This window comes from Babylonia areolata, chromosome 1, assembly GCF_041734735.1.
Source record: "Babylonia areolata isolate BAREFJ2019XMU chromosome 1, ASM4173473v1, whole genome shotgun sequence".
NCBI classification, from domain to species: domain Eukaryota; kingdom Metazoa; phylum Mollusca; class Gastropoda; order Neogastropoda; family Buccinidae; genus Babylonia; species Babylonia areolata.
Window position 1 is genome coordinate 64256809 of NC_134876.1, and position 20651 is coordinate 64277459.

At 41.3% G+C, this 20651-nt stretch overlaps 2 protein-coding genes across 6 annotated transcripts in view; one reads left to right on the forward strand and one right to left on the reverse strand.

Annotated features, from left to right (window-relative positions):
* LOC143285531 (uncharacterized) overlaps nucleotides 1-15369 on the forward strand; it is a 21704-nt gene extending 6335 nt beyond the window's left edge. For all 5 annotated transcript variants that reach the window (XM_076592909.1, XM_076592902.1, XM_076592928.1 and 2 more), the window contains exons 2-9: nucleotides 416-3373; nucleotides 9367-9454; nucleotides 9938-10036; nucleotides 10529-11192; nucleotides 11961-12024; nucleotides 12609-12652; nucleotides 13033-13103; nucleotides 13653-15369. In XM_076592909.1, coding sequence (XP_076449024.1) covers nucleotides 2271-3373; nucleotides 9367-9454; nucleotides 9938-10036; nucleotides 10529-11192; nucleotides 11961-12024; nucleotides 12609-12652; nucleotides 13033-13103; nucleotides 13653-13766 — 2247 coding nt within the window. In that variant the 5' untranslated portion in view covers nucleotides 416-2270 and the 3' untranslated portion in view covers nucleotides 13767-15369. The remainder of the gene's footprint in view (nucleotides 1-415; nucleotides 3374-9366; nucleotides 9455-9937; nucleotides 10037-10528; nucleotides 11193-11960; nucleotides 12025-12608; nucleotides 12653-13032; nucleotides 13104-13652) is intronic.
* Nucleotides 1-20651, reverse strand: part of LOC143285556 (set1/Ash2 histone methyltransferase complex subunit ASH2-like) — a 69031-nt gene that overhangs the window by 34202 nt on the left and 14178 nt on the right. Inside the window, exons 11-14 of the mRNA XM_076592942.1 lie at nucleotides 19799-20016; nucleotides 18525-18602; nucleotides 17203-17292; nucleotides 16261-16457 (exon numbers count right to left, since the gene is read on the reverse strand). Coding sequence (XP_076449057.1) covers nucleotides 16261-16457; nucleotides 17203-17292; nucleotides 18525-18602; nucleotides 19799-20016 — 583 coding nt within the window. The remainder of the gene's footprint in view (nucleotides 1-16260; nucleotides 16458-17202; nucleotides 17293-18524; nucleotides 18603-19798; nucleotides 20017-20651) is intronic.

Below are 20651 nucleotides of genomic sequence, written 5' to 3' on the forward strand. Positions count from 1 at the left end.
AAAACCATAACTCGTATTTCACTTGAGAAAATTAAATATGGCTATGTTGACTTTGCGCAGCAAGACGTGTTAAAAAAACAACAACAAACAAACAAACGAAAACAAAAATCACTGTCAAACTGCCGAGTACGTGATGATGGGAGATAGTGATTGTGACACTTCCATTTTCAACCTGTTACTCATCCATTGAGCATGCCACACACTTCCTCTCCTCAAGCCCCACCACCATTCCACCAGACACGGTTGTCATTTGGCAACGGCCACATTTGACATTGATTTGGGGGCTGGGGGGGCTTCCTTTTGGGGAAATCCCACAGACATTAACATTATATACAATCTCAGTGGGAAATCCACCCCCACTGCTGAAGTCTGACATTGCTACTCTAACGTCCGGTGTTTCTCGCTTCTGTTTCAGCCAGCAAGTGAAGGCGTGGTGCCGGACGGACATCAGACAGACGATTTCTCTGAATCCCTCGGACTTCCCCACCTCCCCGCAAAGAGGGATGCAGTTGTGCACTTCTGCTGACTGACGGACGGCAAGACCAGAGCCATCACTTAAAATGGGGGAATAAGGACAGCTCGTGCCCACTGTGGAAAGTGGATAAGTGTACACAACACAGTGATTTCTGCCAGTCTGGTTTCACACCCCACAGAAGAAAGTGAAATGTGATGTTAAAGGAAAAGCAGGTCTACGTTCAGTTCAGATTACCTGGAATAAAGCCATGTGTGCATTTCTGTTTTTTTTAAAAAGCGTATTTATCTTGTTCACAGCGAACCGGCTGAGCACACTTTGGACTATATGACTTGGGGAATGCAAAGCCTGTCAACGCTTTACACAGCGTATTTGTTGTGAATGTCTGGCCAGCAGACTCGCATGTTGGACAAGGAGGTCATGTGACAGCATTCAGGAAACAGCCTGTGGCCCGAGGCCACACAACCCTCAATCCGCCGCACCTGACGGCTCGGCCTCCCGACCAGTGAGTGAGTGACCTTCTTCCCCTCGACAGGCCCCGTGCGAGCAGTTTCTTCTTCCGGGAATCAGATGTACAATCACAGGCATGTGAATCCGTTAGTGTACAACTGTTCTGTGTCCTAATCGTGCATGGGACGTCTCCACGCGGCTCCACCGGGGCGACAAGGGCCAGGTTCAACATCACAGGCAATGATCTGTGCTTCGTCTCTGCTTCTCTTCCTTCTTCAGTCTCCGCGTTTTTCTGCTCCTTTTGGTGCATGTGAGGTAGGACAGTAGCAGACTACTTATCCTGACCCCATCACTGTCACACACACACACACACACACACACACGTACACACATACACACACGTGCAAGCACAGAGACCGTGTCGCGTGCCATTTCAAATATTGAATCAGAAGAGAGAAAAGCAGTGTGGTGCACTTGAGCGACCTGTGCCGTCCGTCCAGCCAGAAGAAAGGATAGGAAAGAGGGGCAGCAACACGGCTCTTTCAGTTGTCAGTGCTCAGTTACGCAGTTGGCAGTCAAGTAGTGGGGGGAGCGGTGCGCCAAGTAGCTCAGCGCAAGAACTGAGGGACGCGTGGTGTGTGTTCACAGTGCAGGATGAAGAAACACGTCCATGCTGTTGGCTCTCCCCCTCCTTTCCCCACACACCGACCTAAGCTGCTCAGGTGATTCCCCCTCCCCCCACCCCGACCCCCTTCACTTCAGTGTGGCGAACGTGTTCACGTCGCATGTGGTCACTTTCAGTTTGTCCGGTTACCATTCAGTGTGTCGCTCTTTTGATAACAGTACACTTAAATATCAACTGTGAGGTGCCCCCTGTTATACTTCACAGCACGGCGCAATCAACACGCTACAGCTGCTAATAATTTGTAAAGCGCATGTTGGTGAAACCGATACATTTCAGTCAGCATCTATTTCCATAAACCCCACAACACCAGAGGAGGATTTTGCGCCACAAGGAAGTGAATTACGCCAACAAATGTTTATGAACAAAGATAAAATCTCCGTGCGTGTGTTTTGTTTTTTGTGTGTGCGTGTGACAGAAGCGGGCAGGGGCGAGGAGGAAAACGGGTTGGTATTGTGTGTGTGCGTGGTATTCCATGATGGTGGTTTTAATGCCAAAGTCTGCGAACTATTTACAAATGTGTGATTCAGATTTTTTTTTTTTTAATGCCTTTGTTTAATTGCTTTAAAAAGATAAAATAAAATAACGGAAGTAACCTGGTGTAAACGAGGACTTGTGAGTTGCTTTAATTAACGCGGACTCCACTGGCGCTCAAGACCGGAGGTGATGGCCATTTCGAACAGAGGGGTTGCGGTCAGCGTGATGGGGTTTCAGGCCCTGACGAGCGTGGCCCTCGTTGTCCTGCTGCTGCATCCGTCCCTGCAGTTCACGCTGGTGCACATCACTAGGGCCAGCAGGGCCAGGGCTCAGGGCCTGCCGTCACACAGTGACGCCGATGCGGCCACTTCCGTGCACAGGGAGCAACTGGTGGCCAGCGATAACACGGCCGTCCATGCCGCCGAAAGCTACTCTCTCTCTTCTAATCATCATCACGACACCGCCCCTTCTCTCCCCACCTCTGACTCAGCCGACACGCACTCGATCCCGCAGCCTGCAGCACAACTACACACGCGGCCCGCTAACTCGAGGAAAACAAATCGCGGTAGAGGAGAAAACTTTCGAACTAGTCATCGGTTTGGTGAAACGCCAGCCGAAAGCTTACGCCAGGCTGACGCGGAAGGTGTATCGAGGGACGGATCAACACCACAGCTGGGGGAACAGCACACACAGACTGTGACGGACGGAAGCATCGGGCACCCCGACAGCTCTTCGGACAGGTCACTCCCCAAGTCACCTGTCCTCCCACCCAACCGAAACCCTTTTACTGAAGTTGTGCAAGTGAAATTGAACGACACTGAAGCTACTAAACGTGCCAAAGAATTCCACGTCAAGGCAGACGGGGTGAGCAGAGGTGGTGAAAGGAAGGCGAACGGCAGTGCTGGTGGTGAGCGGAGCAGTAGCGGTGGTGGTAGCACCAACCCCGAGGCGGCAGTGTTGGTGGCGGTGGTGGAGCAGGGAGAGCGGCAGGCCCTGCAGCAGCCTCTGGCCCACAGCACCGCCGACCCTCATGTGTCCAAGATGGTGCTGACCGCCATCGGCTCTCTCACTGCCATCCTGGGGGTCTGCGTCATGGCCGCCATCTTCCAGTGCTGCTGTCGCCGAAAACGCGACAGCAGCAGCAGTTCTGAGGGGGTGCAGGAGGAAGGGGAGGAGAAGAAGGGTCTGGACCAGAAGAGCAGTGGAAGCTCCAGGTCCTCCAAGTCCCCATCACCACACAAAGAGGTCAACAAGGAGGAGGCCGAGGATGAGGAGGAGGAGACTGACAAAGGGTGAGCATTCTGTGTGACTGTGTGTGTGTGTGTGTGCGTGTGCATGTTTGGGACAGGCACGGCAATAAATTACATGAGAACCTAAAATCTTGTTTCAGTTTGGTATATCTGGGTGGTAAACGGCCATGAAGAAAACTGGAATTATCACTCAATGAATAATGATATTAAACAATGTAAAATGAAGTCAACAAAATGCAGTCTATCTGGCAAAATTCCAAAACCATTTATTTTCTTCACATGACTGGGGCAGAGGCCAAGGTGGGGAACATAGATGGTTGGGTGGATTAAAATATTCTCTTCTGCAGTGAGCAATTTCACAGGAGTTTGAAAATAAAATGACGGAGTAAGAAAGGTGCTTTATTATAAAAAAATATATAAAAAATTTAAGAAGGAAAAAAAAAGATGAAGAAGACTGGGTGGAGGAAAGAACTGACATGCCCTCTCCAAGCCCCTTTCCTGAGAGAGAGAGAGAGAGAAAAAAAAAAAAAAAAAAAAAAAATCTGAAGCCACACATCATGCCGGCTATTTTCTCCTGTGCATTCCATCCCTTCTTTGCAAGCTAACAGTGGGCTCTACACAGGCCTCAGCTCAGCTCAGGTATTGTGTGTTTACTCTTCCTTCTCCATTCATGCACACACCTTTCTGGTATCCCTTCCAACACAAGACATGCAGGTCAGCACATAGGGAATACTGAAAAAAGCAAGAGCAGCTGATACCAACTGCACAGCCTTATAGAATGAGGAGAAATTTCTACAACTGAAATATGTTCTTGGGAACTGGTGGCGGTGTTGTGTATGAAAATGTGCTATGGTTTACTAGATCCATTAAAATGAATGTTCAGTTTGCATGATCCCTTCCATTTCTCAACATATTCCTTCCCAAATACCATTGACAGTATTTGTCAATGGAAAAAAAGATCAGCACACACACACACACACACACACACACACACACACACACACGTGCCTGTGAAATGCCAATTTTTAACCAGTTCAACTTTCTGAAGTATTTTCACTGGTTTAGAGGTTAACAAAAGAGCTTTCAATACGGCCTTTCTCAAGTATCTTCACTGGTTTAGAGGATGACAAAAAAGGCTTTCAATGTGGCCTCCCTTTCCCCTCACACCCTCCACCCACCAAGCCACATCCACTCTCTCCCACTTTAGCTCATGCCTAAGAAAACTTTCCCCAGGAAAGGTAGAAAACCTTCCCCACCTCACTCCTACCTGCCACTCCACACCCCAAAATAACCAAAGTGGAAACTGTAACATAGGTGAAACTAGTAAAAGAAGTGGAAACTGAAATTATGCAAACACGTTCGCTGTGCAGCAATAACTTGGAAGGACTCCTTCTGACAGCCACTTCACCACTCACTCAGCTAAACTGCTCCAGTATGTCAGGAAACACTAATAATGTGAGAGCGGCTCCTAAGTTACGCGGCATGAAGAAGTGTTGTATACTGCATAACATTACCAGTTCACTGTTAGCAAGTATCCTGGTTTCATACCCCTCTCTCTCTCTCTATGAATGTGCAAAGACTGTGTTAACACAACCCTAGCTGCTTTCTAGAAATGAGCTTTGGTTGGCCTGACACTAGAACAAGTCAAAAGTGATGGAGAATTTCTGATAATAATCTGGGATGAAGCTGTTTCTTCACACCATGCTGATGTTCCACTACCTTTCTTTTGAGAATTTGACCTTCCGTCTTCCTAAACTTCTTTGATCTTCTCTTTCCTTTCTATTTAGTCCCCATCCCTTTCTTTCAGTCTTTAGAAAAAAACAAACAAAAAAACCCAAAAAAAAACAAGCAAAATGCTTAATCATATTTTTCTTTCTCTACAGTTCCTATCTTTTTCTTTCTTTAAGCTGAAAACACACAGCAAACACACAAACCATGTATATATATTTAAAAAAAAAAAAAAATATATATATATATATGTAAATCAGCAAATGCTCTGATGCCTGATATTATAATATATAAGGTTACTGTCAAAAAGGGAAACCCTCAAAGGCAACTTTTCTGAACATATGATGATGATGTTAGTAACATTTTTTCTTTTCAAAATAATGTTGCACACATGAAAAAAAAAAAAAGAGTTTAAATTAACCAAAGACTGGTGTATACACAGATTTAAAAATTATACCCATTTATCATAGTTATAAACACACACACATACACACACGCGCGCACGCCCTTGCATGCGCACCCACGCACAAGCACAAACACACCTGTTAAATGGGTTTTGTCTTACACTTACAGTGAAAGAAAGCTTTGTAATTCAAAGTTATCCAAAGACTGGAATAATGAAGGCATCTGCTCTTTCGCAAATTTTTGCCATTTCAATCATCATTACTTCAGATCTTCTTTCAACTTGGAAGTGGTGGGGTGGGTTAAGGGAGGAGTGAGTAGTGAGTGAGTAGGACTGGTTGGGTAGAGCTTGAACACCTGAACCCACCAACAAACCTTGCAAAGCTGTGAGGTGGAAGAAAAACAGAAGTCATGCACTCCCCAATGCCCCCCTCTTTAACTCTCTCCCCTCTCACCCTTCCCTTCTCAACCCCTTTCTTCACCAGCGTTTACTTATATGGAGCCTCCATTTCCTGGGGGTCAAACCCCAGGGTTCGCATTTGACCCAGGAGCCTACATCACCTGTGTCCAATAAAGACTACCACAGAATATGGTTTTTATCATGCAGGGCTCAACTACTTACAGCTGAGCACTGGCTGTTGCCTCTCAAAAGATGTAATTATAAGCCATATTTCCTTATTTTGTGGGTATAGCTTGGGGAAAAAAAGTACTTTGTATTATTCTGTGTTTGTCTGAACTCTCAAGATTGCTATATCAGTATCTGCACCCCCTCCACCCAAAACTGATTTTTGTGCTCTGCGTGTATCAGCATGTGCATGTGTGTGTGCATGCACACACATGCATTTGGACACATATGTAAATGTCAAAGAGCATTCTGTGAAACAAGCTGTATTAAATTTTAAAAACAAGAATAAAAAGAATACACTCAACAACACTTTTAACTGGGGAGGGACAGGGAAGTTTGGGGGGCGGGGGCTGGGGGGAAAATGCTGCAACAATCCAGTTGACCAAAAATCATCTGTACTCTGTGTGTGTTTGTGTGAGAGAGAGAGAGAGAGAGAGAGAGAGAAGTGCTGGATGTCTGGTCATACCAATGGCACAGCTACTCTATTTTTGCTAAAATGGAGCATTCATACACTTTTATTACTACTTATGTTAATATTATTAAAATGATTTCTGTTACCCATTTGTTGCTGTTGAAGGTGATGACAGGAAACATCTACCACAATATTTGTGATAAAAAAAAAAAGATTAAGAAAAAAGGGAGCCCTTACTCAGTACTGGCCTGGTTATGTAATCATTGATTTCAATGACGCATCAGTTCAGACTTGGATGATAAATATTTGATGCTGGTTGGCAGCATATCCATCTCTGTTCTCACCAAGTGCTACACCCCCCACGACCACCTCCAGCCACACCCTTACATTCAGATTTCTCCCTGATCCTGATTCTCCTGGATTGTTGGCATGGTACATCAGCTGTACCAGCTCAACAGTGTGTGTGCACTGGCACATAAAACACACACACACACACACACACAGAGTCATTCCCTTCTTATTATGGGTGGAAGAGGAACAACCGAAGACCCCCAGTAACATTAAATAACAAAATAAAAATTAAAATGTCAAAGAGTATGTGATTCTGAAATGCAGTTATGTTATCCACAATCAAGGTGTTGCTGCTGTTGGACTTTTTCCATCCCCAGCTAGTCTTTTGTTACATCAGGATTCAGAGTGGGTCTGTGTACTGTACCGAGCAAGACTGAACGCACACAGGGAGAAAACAATTCACATAGTGGGTGTGTGTTTTGTATTGAGCAAGACTGAACGCACACAGGGAGAAAACAATTCACATAGTGGGTGTGTGTTTTGTATTGAGCAAGACTGAACGCACACAGGGAGAAAACAATTCACATAGTGGGTGTGTGTTTTGTACTGAGCAAGACTGAGCACAAAGGAGAAAACAGTTCACATAGTGGGTGTGTGTTTTGTATTGAGCAAGACTGAGCACAAAGGAGAAAACAGTTCACATAGTGGGTGTGTGTTTTGTACTGAGCAAGACTGAACGCACACAGGGAGAAAACAGTTCACATAGTGGGTGTGTGTTTTGTACTGAGCAAGACTGAACGCACACAGGGAGAAAACAATTCACATAGTGGGTGTGTGTTTTGTATTGAGCAAGACTGAGCACAAAGGAGAAAACAGTTCACATAGTGGGTGTGTGTTTTGTATTGAGCAAGACTGAGCACAAAGGAGAAAACAGTTCACATAGTGGGTGTGTGTTTTGTATTGAGCAAGACTGAGCACAAAGGAGAAAACAGTTCACATAGTGGGTGTGTGTTTTGTATTGAGCAAGACTGAACGCACACAGGGAGAAAACAGTTCACATAGTGGGTGTGTGTTTTGTATTGAGCAAGACTGAGCACAAAGGAGAAAACAGTTCACATAGTGGGTGTGTGTTTTGTATTGAGCAAGACTGAGCACAAAGAAAACAATTCACATAGTGGGTCTGTGTACTGTATTGAGCAAGACTGAACGCACACAGGGAGAAAACAATTCACATAGTGGGTGTGTGTTTTGTATTGAGCAAGACTGAGCACAAAGGAGAAAACAGTTCACATTCTCCACCATGGTGAAAAGTGTTTAAGACAAACCAAAACAAAACAAACAAAAAAAGAAAAGGTATGGTTCATTAGTTACAGAACCAATACTGAAATAGTGACTCCTCACAGCTACCATATCCAGCACAGCTTAAAAAAACATGAATAGTTGTAACTAGTATGTTGTTTATTTACTTTAATGACTGTGTGATCTGAGTATACATTTATAACTTGCTTGGATTATTTGGGGACATTGGACTGGCTTTAGACAATTTACAACATGAGTAGTTTTCTACCATAATTAAAGAGAGAATGAGAGATGGGGAGAAAAAGAGAAATGGCTAACAAAATTAGTATGTCAACAAGAAGAAAATCATCCTTCATTGTTCTTTTTTTCAGTCAGTTTATGACTGTGCTGTTATACTATAATCATACATTTCCCATTTGCAACACAGCAAAATACATACAGTATTACATCGTCACATTGCAAAAATCAGAATCTGAAATTTAAAACTCATACATACAGATCTATGTGGTAATCTGTATATATAATTCCAGCCTGATGTGCACACCTCCTGTAACAGAATCCTGTTATACATCACATGATCACCCAGTGCCCCCACCCACCCCTCCCTCCCTCCCTTCCTTCCTTCCCCTCTGCTCCACTGTCATCTCTCTTCCTCCTTTTGTTGACTTAAAAAGATATATTTTCTTTCTTTGTCATCTCCTCCTTTACTTGGTTGTCTGAACTCCATCTGTGCAAGCTAAAACTGTCTTGACCAAAATGTCAAACTGGTGATGATTGTGCTGAAATTTTCATGGTAAATGTTACATTGGGAATGCTGTAAAGAAGGGCAGGGGAGTATTAAAACAAAACAAATCCCTGGTAATAAATAACAGGGTTCACACACATATGACCAAACATTTCTTAATGTTTTCTGACCTTTTTCCAGACCAGACTGAACACTTTCAATACCCAAAACAAAGCCTAACTGAACTTTAAGAGAAAAAAAAAGGATCTGCGAAACTGCTGATGAATGAGATCTCTGCAGATACTGGTATCAATGTTCAATTTTCCCACCGATACCGGTGTTAGTATTTTTTTTTTCAAGTTGATTCTTTGTTGTTGTTTTAATGCATCAAGCTCTTTGTTGACTGATACTGGTCAAGGATGTTATCAACATTCCAAGACATTTTCCAGCCCTGGAAATGGTTCCCTCATTTCCCCCCCAAGACTTTTCCACACTTCCATGACTGTGAATGAACACTCCTCATAACACACACTGGTGTTGATGTGATGTTGCAGCCACTCAGAACAGGAGGCACTGTTGGATGAGGACAAAGACCTTGGAGACTTCTCTGTGGTTCAACGGGAAACTAGCATTCTTCGCTCAGTAAGAAAACAGCCCTTCTTTTGTTAGTAGAACAAGTCATTCAGATAATGCATGAGAGATGGACAAAGCAGCAAGGGAGAGGGGAAATAAAAAGTCCACAATAGATATTATAATATTTATTTGTCTCTCTGCCTCACTGAACAATAAAATGAACTGCTTTGTTAAACTCTAATTTTTGCCTCACTAAACATTCAAATTAGCTGCTCTGATTAATAATTGAAGTCTAACATCATCATGAATGTTTGACAGAAACTACTAGAAAGAAAGCAACAAAATTACTAAAAAAATATGCACTGCCAATGAAAATAAAATCACACATTTATATGTGAGCAGATCTACAAAGTTACTTAAATCCCAGTTTGCTCTTATTTCTGGTAATTGTTCACCAAAATGTCTGACAGAATTTTGGTTGGTGATGTATGTGAAAGGAGGATTCTGACACATGAGATTTCACATTAACTTCATTTTTCTTATGCACTACAGTATCGGAAACCTCCACCACCAAAGAACCGAACACGAGCAAGCAGAGTTCCTAGAGCCCTAAGGGCAGTGGAGCCTAACGCCGATGCCAGCATGTTAAAGGTACAAGGGAGAGCACTGACATGGGGAGAAAGGGGGTAGGGGTTGAGGGTGGTCAGGAAGAAAGGGAGGGAGGGACAGATACAAAAAGAGGTAGGAGAGAATGAGACAGGAGTTGGTGTTTAAAAAAAGATGTGTGTGTGTGTGTAGGAGTGACAGAGACTATAGAGCCGGACTCAAACCCAGTTTATTTATATGTGAAGAAGAGAAGCAAGCAAATAGACACTGACTGTGACAGACAATGACATTCACAAAGATAGACAAAAGTATTGACAGACAGAATCACTAAGAATGAGAGATGTAATTCATCAGCACGCACACATATGCACACACACATACACACACACACATAAATATATCTATTGAGAGAGAGAGAGAGAGAGTGAGAGAATAATTATAAATCCAAGCCCTGATGTATGTTTTCCATAAAGAAATGGAAGAAGTGTCAAAAACCAGCCTTGGTTTAACTTTTAACCCTATATTCATCATCTTCAGGAACTGGTGAAAAATGAACAGAAAAAACTTGATGCCAGTGAGACCTCTCAGAAAGCAACTGGCACCCTCCCTTCCTCCGAATCCATGTCCTCCGACATGCAAAGCTCTATGCTGGCCGATATTGACAGCACACTAGCAGCCATGCACACTGCCGAGGAGGAACCTTCCCCGACTCGCAGCGCCAACCGATCCAGGGAACCCTCTGCCGAGAAGGTCCTGGTCTCAAAAACAGAAGACGGTGATGTATCTCCCTCTCAGGTCAAATCACCGACTAAGCCACTGCTTCCCACATCTTCCAGCAGGGAGCAGCTGGCCAAGTCTCTCGCTCAAGAACTCTCGCGCTCAGTCAGCAAAGAAATGCTGGCCAAGCCACACAGCAAGTCGGCCACCCCAAAGAGCAGCAAAGAGACCACACCCACATCAGGAAGTGAACGTGCTTCCCCCAAAATAGTGCACACCAAGGACCTGTCAGACTCCTCCAGTAAAGACAGTGTGGGTTCCAATGGGGGTGCTGGGGCAGCAAGCAGCAGCAGCAAGCCAGGGTCATCTCCCAAGGAGGAAGAGGACAAGAACAAGTCTGGCAACATCTTTGCCATGATTGACCCCACAACCAAGGACAAAGGTGGCGAGGCTGGGAGCAAGAGCAAGATCCCTGTGCGAGCAGGTAATGCTGTCACCGTTTCAACTGTGTGGGTGTGTGTGTGTGTTTGGGTGTGTGAATGAGACTGAAAAAAATAAGAGTCCACTGCATGCACGTATATTAACTCTTTCACCGCTATAGACCACTTTTGTTGACTGGGCAGTGCAACACCATAGGCAATTTTTTTCAACATCAAGGGGTCATGTTAACAAGACCATTTTTCACATTGTAACAAAGCTTGACAGCTGCAGCCAGTTTCCCACCAATAGAACAATGACTCACCTTTGCCCCCTTACCAAGTTTGAAGTGAAAAAGTCCATTGTGTTGTTTTGACATGAACAAAAGCCTGTGACTCAGAGCATCGTTTCTAAAAATATTTGGTGCTGGGGAGTGTTTTTCACACAGAAACTTGGTGGTGAAAGAGTTAACCACAATAATTATACTTGAAAAACACACTGTTGAATCATATACCATCTCTCTTTCTCTCACCATGTGCACACACACACAACTGATTTTGGGTTGTTTTTTTTTTTGGAAGGATGACTACACGCAGCTGGACTAATGATATAGTTACATGGAAAGTTCTCTCTACATTCTGGGTGTGCAAACTTAAGTTGCCTTTAGATATTGACCTGATATACCCTAATCAGAAGTTCACATGGGATACTTCTGAGAGCACTGGAAGCTCCACCCTTATAGTACAAGAACAACACTTCAAAATGAGCATTAGGACATGATGCTTCTTTTTGTCCACACATGTGAAGCACTGACAGCAATGTTCTGGTTTTGCAGGCCACAGTCCTACACAGCCTACGGCTCCTCTGAGACTGAGCACTGGTAAAGACAAGCGTTTCCCGTGAGTATGTTTGAACCTTTGGTCTTGTTTGTCCTCCAGCTGTTCTCTTAGTTGACCACTCAAAAAAACAAAAAAAAATTTAAGAGTGTGAATACAAAGCCAGATGAAAGAGTTTCACTTGAGGATAACAGATGAAAAACGATCAAACAAACAAAAAAGTTCACCGTTAACAGAAACTAAACAGTATCAGAAACAAGCCTCTGCACTAAACATGCAGTCTTTCTTCTTCTTTTTCATTCACAAGTTTAATATTTGTATATTTTGATTTTTGTATAGTTTTCTTTTACACACACATCTTTATTCAAAATTGTAATTTGTAAAGGACTGCGTGTGACCAGTTCTTAATGAATTCCAGATCTGCAAATGTTGCCTGTTCATGTACCCATACCAATTTCCATCTTTTGTTTATAAATATTAACCAGCCTAGCAATAAATATCTCCACATTTCTCAAAGATTCATTGGAATGTAGCTTATGTAATTCAAAGACTAGAATATAACTCTTGTGAAAAACAAAAAACAAACAAACAATATTTTTTTTACAACAGATATAACAAAACAACAACAATAACTGTTTGTCCCCCAGAGTGCCTTCTGTGCATGGAGATCAGATGGATCAGCTGATGAAATGTGAGTAACATTTTGCAAATTTCTATCAAATATTCTGGTCCTTCGTCCACTCCAGCTTTACCTCCAAGATTTACACATGGTTGGGCCAAAGTATTTCCCTACCCCTACTTGCATGTCAATAAAATTACATTTATAAATGTAACACACACACACACACACACACACACACAATTTAGAATACTCTTTTTTGTTCTTGTTTCAATCACACACACACACACACACACACACACTCTTTTCAGAATCCAGTTTTTGTTCTCATTGCAATCACACACACACACACGTTTAGAACCCTGTTTTTGTTCTTGTCACAATCACACACACACACAAACACAACTACCATGGTAACCATTGCTCTCTAAATGAACCCAAATGATTTGCAGCACTGAAAACCCGACTGAAGGAAGATGATGGTGCAAGTCCCAAGCCAAATTCCAGCACAGGTGCTTCCAAGGTAAGAGACAACACTGTTTGTCATGGGCAGGGCCAGTACAGAAGGGGAGAAAAACCTATCAAAACCCTAGTAAACTGCTTTATTCATGAATTCAAGAGGGAACCACAATGAGGTTTTCAGTGCAAACATCAATTTATATTATGGATTATTTTGTGAACTAAAGATTTCCTTTTCACCCACTGATTCATACATTGAAGGTGTTCCACACTGGACAAAAAGGGACTGTGAGAATGAGAGAAAATAATCACTTTCCAAGTCAGGCTGTAGAAATTCAAATCTAATTCAATTTCTGAACAGGATACAGTCCTGTATTAGCTCTGTATCTCTTGTCATGATGACTGAATCATGATGACACCGTACAGAATTACCATTCACACTGAACATCCTGGGTAATCTTTCAACTTACAACTTATTGCTCCATAACTGAAGGGCCAGCGTCGGCCGTAATCAAATCCTCTGGTTCTCCAGTTGATCTGTTTCAGAATGAAATCAAACATTTGGCGCATTCTTCCACTTTCGTTTGTTCAACATGAAGTTGATCTGTTTCAGAACGACTCCTCCCACAATGATGACCTGGATCCTCAGAGCAGAGACCGTTCCCACTCTGACCCAACCAAACAGCAGGAAGAGAGAGGAGTGAAGAAGCATCAGACAGATCTTTAGCCTACATCTCCGACTGCTGTCAGTGTTATACACAAGTGCCTTGAAATGGATACTTAATGTCTGCAGTCTTTGCAGAATTCCAGACTGTTGGTCAATGTCCAGCTTTTATCATTTCACAATTTTTTTTTTTTTTTTTTTTTTTAAACCTGGACCTGGTTGTTGAAGTTTGCTGACCTCTGTCAAAATGGCTGTCAATGTTCTCGATCAATGATATAAGATAGCACAACCAAGGAGAAGAAATCAGAATCTGAAGGCTATTTGACAGCAGAGCACATCTTAGAAAGAAGCTGGTTTAAAAAAAATAATTAAAAAATCCTTGACATATTTACAAATCTCTTTTCATACCTACACTGAAAGTTACGCAAGTACTTTTTTTTTTTTTTTTTTTTTTGATCATCTTTGACTGTGATTATGAACCTTCGTGGACCGAAAAAAACAACTAAAAAAACATTTTTTAATATAGTGAAAACTTATGTCGTTAAAAGTCTTCATTCATATAAGAAATCAAATTTTAGTTTTACCATATTTTCGAAGATAACATAAGTAACAAATTTACCAAGTATTTAAATGAATAAGAAAATAGTTTGGTGTGTGATAATATACATGTACAAAGTACTGGTCACAATTATGCATTGAGAGCACTTTAAATATCACTATCAATTTCCAATTAAATGTAGATATGTAACTTTTATTTCATAAAGCACCGCAGTTGCTATTTTGTCAACATCATGTGCACAGTTACCTTAACAGTATCACAAATAGTCTTCCTTAATTTTACCACTGAAAATATGTAAGAAATCACTATACTGACCAAACATTCACAAGACTTTTATTTTCTTCATTGAGTTGGAAACTGCTGTTATAATAATGTTTGTAATGTGCTTAAGCATTATTTTGCAAACACATCATATGAATGATAACTTGCATTGGCATTTGCTGTGTGCTTCATTTCACTATGTCCAACCATCAAACTGATATTTAAAAACATTTCATGTCATATGTATGACCTAACTGTAAATTTGACACAGTGTTTGAGTGTATGTGTGTGTTTGCGTGTGTGTGTGTGCATATCCAAGCATGCAGGCTTGTGTATAGTGTTATGCCAATAAATTATCACAGACTGGCAATTTCATTTATCAAGATCTCATATTGTTCATATCACTTTTTACTATCAGGTCCAGTTCATTAACTTATCACAACAGCAACTCAAACCTTCATTCTGAACTGTAAAATTAAAGAAAAATTGTTTTAATTTTATAATCAAATGTAGGTATCATTGAATATTTATTTATTGACAGTTAAATGTAAGTACAATTGATTTGTTTTAAATGTCAGTTGGTTTTTATTTTCTTTCTCTCTCTTTTTTTTAAATATAACAATGAACAAATAAATAAGAAATGAGAAAAAGGATGCTGCAATGGACACTGCTTTGTTTTATGTTTGCTTTGTTTTGGTTGAACTACCTTGCTCATACTTATAAACAAGAGGAATTTGAATGTGCCTTATGCCTTTGTGTTTGTTACTGTTTGGGTTTAACGATCACTGTTCTGTACAGCTTTTACGCACATTTCTGTAAAATAATGTAATAAACATAATTCACAAAATCGCAGTCTGATTCAGTGTCTTGTGCTCGTGAGTCAGTCAATGTATTCATGAAGGACAAATGGGGGTGAAATAACCATGCTGTGGTCGTCTCTTGCATAATAATAATCTCTCATTCAACTCTGGGGAGTTTAGACACTCGGCAGACTTCCATACCATACTGATGATGAAAAAATTCAGAAAAAACTGTTTTCTTCAAATTCTTGTGGGCCCATCCAAAAAAAAACAAAAAAAAAAAAACTGTAGAAGTTAGTTCCCTTCCCTTGTGGTTTATGCATATGTAGGAATGTGAAAACCTTTGTAAGGAGACAAATTTGTCACCAGAGCAATGCTCGGTGGCAGCGCTCATTGAGTTAATAATAAGAAGAATACAGTATACTAATAATGAGAAATGATGACTCACACCTCCCAGGCAGGAGCTTGTGGCATTTACCTGGGTTTAGGTTTTGTGTCGGTCATCGGTCACTGTTGCATACAAATTTGAAATGACCCATCAATGTGGCAGTCAGCTGGTCACTCACTAACAAATTTTTAGTAAAATCGGCATGCTACAAGAGCTGTTATGGAATCCTCGTATTGCAAGGACAACCATGGATCGGCTATGATGTAAATGTCACAAAGAGTTCTCTGCACAAGCAGTCTAAAGTGTCTTTCAAGAATTAATCCTTAGTGCTGGGAAAGCAGAAGGAAGGTCAAGTGGCTATCAGTCCCAATTCTATGTTCATGTTTTGTTTGTTTTGTTTTCTGTTTGGTGTTTTTGTTTTCTTTCCTCTTTTTCTGGTGCCATGCACTGGACGTAAGAGGGAGAAAAAAGTTAACAGAAGTGACATGTAGAACACAACAGATTAAAGAACAAGTTATCACACACATGAATGCAATCCAAGCTACTCACCCTGTCTTTGAAAGTGTCTGGCAGTCGCTTATGAGGATCTTGGGGTGGTGGCAGTGAGATGAAAAAGCCAAGGGTATCGCCCTCGGTGTAAGCTGTGTCGCAGTAGTGTTTCCCCTTGCTTTGGTGAAACACTGTGCCTTTTCGGGATCGCCAGGAGTAGCTGAACTTGTCAAAGCCACAGGGGGCCTGCAGGTTGCCTGTCACCAGAAAGGGGGCACTGAAGTGAAAGCCACTTTCACTGTTACAGGAATTCATCTCAGCATCGGACATAGGATGCTGGACCAGCAGGTCTTGAAAATGACCGAAACATTTTAAATCGATTTGGCACCTCATCTGAACGATTTTTTGACAAGCCAATGTGTATGACCAGGAAGCATCCAGTTACCTGCTTTTAAGGACTTGCACACACCACGAAAATGATTTCAAGCCTGTATATATGCTGCTTATTGCCCATTATAATATTGTTCACTTTGGGTCAGCACTGTGACAGGGACACCCTATTCAAGGGAACTAACTTGTACAATCTATTCCATTGCCATCATGCTACGGACAGTGTATTTGCAGTTTTTCATGGCCATTTCTGACTCCTCTGGAAGTCAAGCAAACCAAAAACTTATCTTTGGGTCCTCGACTTATTGTCTCATCCAAGACTACATGCTCAGTTTGATTTTTTTTTTTTTTTTAATTGTTGAATTATCAGATCTTTTTCGATAATCTTATTCACAGAACACAAATGCATACATCCTCCCCTACTCCTCTTTCTTCACACACATGCACTCATCTAAGAGAGTGGGAAATAAGCAAATGAGAGGTATATAAATCTGGATTTATTCAATAAGAAAAGAAAAGAGAAGACAACAAAACAGCTGAATGAAGAGAAAGCAAGAAAGAAGAAAAGACAGATAAAAGGGAACTACTGAAAGGAACAAGAGGGCAGCTTACCTAAGGGTTGTGACCAGCCAATCCTGCATGCACTTGGTTCTGGCATCTCTTTGACAGTGACCTCATAGTACCACTGTCCTGTGATCACCCCTGAAGACAAAGCACCATTGTCAGCTTTACCGGCACAAACACGTTCCACCTTAAACCAGCTCATCCTTTGGTTAAAAAACAAAACAATCACTGTGTGATGTATGTACAGTGAGCATTGTGTTGTGTGTGATGCTTTTGTGTGTATGAACATAAACTGCTGCTTCAGTGTTTAGCTGGACGTCTGTGCAAGTTTACGCATGCAAGTTTTTGTTTAAGTGTTTAAATGCATGCTACGCATATCTGTTTTAAACATTGCAGAGTGCGTGCAAACAAGCCTGTTTGATACAGAAAAGGACCATATAAATTAAATAATAATTATCATTAAACACATGGTGTGTATCTTTGTATCTTCACTGAAGAGCATTTTCAGACGTTCTCTCAGACACTTGTAAAGTAAAATGAACACCGATTTCCATAATTTATAACAAAGACTCTGTGAATAATCTATATTGTATCCAATCTTACTTTTCCAAAATATCATCCCTTAGAAGAGAAGAATCAACATAAACAAGGTGGTTGTTTTTTCAGGTTGTTGTTTTTTCAGTGAGCTAATGTAATAAATTATGCAAATAGCAATAGACAGGAAAAAAATGATTGTTTAGCTTCACCTGAGTACTGTGCTCGGTCAACATGGCTGAAATGAGGTGTTACTGTGGAATACAACCCTTGTACTGCTTGTAGCTGACATGATAATATGCTTCACATTCACCATTTGTGCTGTCAAAGCAGACATCCTTTCTCATTTATGAAATGAAACATGATCTACAGTGCTGAAATTCTACAGCACAAAACACCAACCCTAAAATAGTTCAGTTCATCTCTGGAACGGAGAAGCCATCAATGAACTGATTAACCTTTCAAGCAGATTTGCATCCATCAAGTTGAAATGTTTGGTCTTTCTGTGAACCGTGGCATTGATCATGACCATTGTGAACCAAATCATGCACCAATGACCATACAAACATGTGCAGATCCAGACATGTTTTACATTTGGAACAATTCATCAATACACAACTGAGAATTTTTTTTAACACTCACTCTGAAATATACAGAATACAGATGATCATCATGATGATCATGAAGCACTTCTATAACCCACTCCACCAGTATCACTTAGAACTGTGTGTCACACACAGCTGCTGCATAGATTTCTATGAATTACCAGCTTCTGTCCCACTGAAAAAGATAAGATAAAGACAGAAAGAAAAAAGAACATATCAAACAAAGTTTACCATGTGAAGCCCTGATCATACTGTAGCCCTTCTCTCCAGTCACAGTCAACCGGTCATCCGTCAGCTTCAGCTGTATGGCTGAAAACAGACCACAAGGCACCTTAATGCATTTGTCTGTCTCATATATCTATCTGTCTCAGTGCCTGTTTTCATGTTTAGTCTCTGAACACACTTGCGTATGCACGCTCTCTTGCATGAATGCAAGGACATCACATACGTACTGCATCTATGACTATGACACTCATGATCCAATACTGATTTTTTTTTCTCTCTCTCTCCCAGTGTCCATATCTATGTCATACCACAGAAACCATTTATTGTCAGACTACGTGATGTACTTTTCACACTGGTATTTGCATGTGTATCCTGGAGCATGTATGCTTGGAGCATATATGCATGTCCTCTAATGTACTGACCATCCACATGTGCATACATGCACATTTTCACAAAATACACCTGCATCCAATTCCTTAAACGATGAGCCTTTCATATTCACAAACACACAATTTGAACAAACGTATGCATGTATACAACAGCATGTATACCCATACATGCACAAACATACATACATACACACAAAAACACCTCTGTGCTCTCATCAAACATATACACAGTGTTGTGTAGATTCATACAACAACTTTAAAAAAATAACACTTAGGAATGAAACCATAACTAACAACTGCAAGACCAGGATATGGTTAACTGAATAAAAGCATCTTCGTAATCTGTTATGTCAGATTAACATTTCTGTTGTACTGACACAAATACACGTTTTCACATAGTAAAACACATGTACACAAAAAATAATCACACACACATACACTTGAAACCCATTTCATTTAGAAAATAGTGCTTTTAAATCACATCAATATTTGTCTTTCTACTAATATGTACTGCTCTTATACATTTTGCTTCTGGAAAGAGTGTACAGATACAAACTCACAAACAAGACTGAAATCAAATAACCTGTCATTCCTACTGCGATATAAAGAATTCCAAATAATCAAACTAACATTGTAACTTATCAACAAAACATTAAAGGAAAATTATGGTTGCTTTTTGGCATCAAACCGTAAGTTCAGGCAACACAGCATAATTATCTTTGTAAATTTTTCTCCAGCATATCCTTACGAATCAAATAGAGAGAGAAAAAAAAAGGAGTACTGGTCTTTAAAGTAATGTGCTACAATGACCTTTCTTCTTCTTTTTTTTTAATGGCCCCAGGAAAAACGGAACACAGACACTGAAAATTAACGACAAAAATAAAAATTCACCTCTGTCATGCATGGAGAGAAGCACCTGCGTGCCTCGGAACACACGGTAGAGGTAGCCCGGTATAGGTTTGCCGGCCATTTCTGTGCTCTCATCAAACGCCTGGCGATTAGGGGCATGGGGGTCTGTTTCAGCTAGGTAGTAACGGTACCCGTCCTTGTTGAAAGGGTGCTCCAGTGGGTAACCGTGAGGTGGCAGCTTGGGCCCTAGTCCTTGTTCGCTGTAATTGACAACTCTCCTGATAGAGGTCAGCATCAAATGATCTGTGGGTTTACCCTCTGAGCTATCTCACTGTTGTGTATGGGGAGGGTGGGGACTGGCTATGAACGTCAGTTGTTTGAGGCTTGGGGCTAGGTGTCTGTGATACTGCAAATTACTCTATGCGTGTGTGTGTGTGTGTGAGTGTGTGTCATGTGTGTAAATTTGCATGCTTGTGTGAGTATGCATTCGTGTGTGCTTCTACACAAATTCACTGAACGTGGCCAATTTTTACTCATTTAATTTTTTCATTTTAATTATTTACCCTCTACGTATCTTTCATTCTAATATAACTAATGTGTTTATTGATTTCTTGAAATCATTATTTTGTTTCATTCTGTCGAAAGGTTTTACACAAGGCCTGACCAGCACATTGGGTTCGTGCCGATCTGCTCCTTTTTCCTCCAAAGTAGATGCGGTGTAATGTTAATGGACCATTCTGCACCCTTTTGACACCTCACTGATAATCACCTCATATCTTTCTCACATCCACCATCATCATACCTACTACAAAGTGCTTGTGGTGGCCTTAAGGCTGAAATATCTACCTTCTCAACAAGAAAGATCTGCACATACATGGGTGACCAAAACAGAATT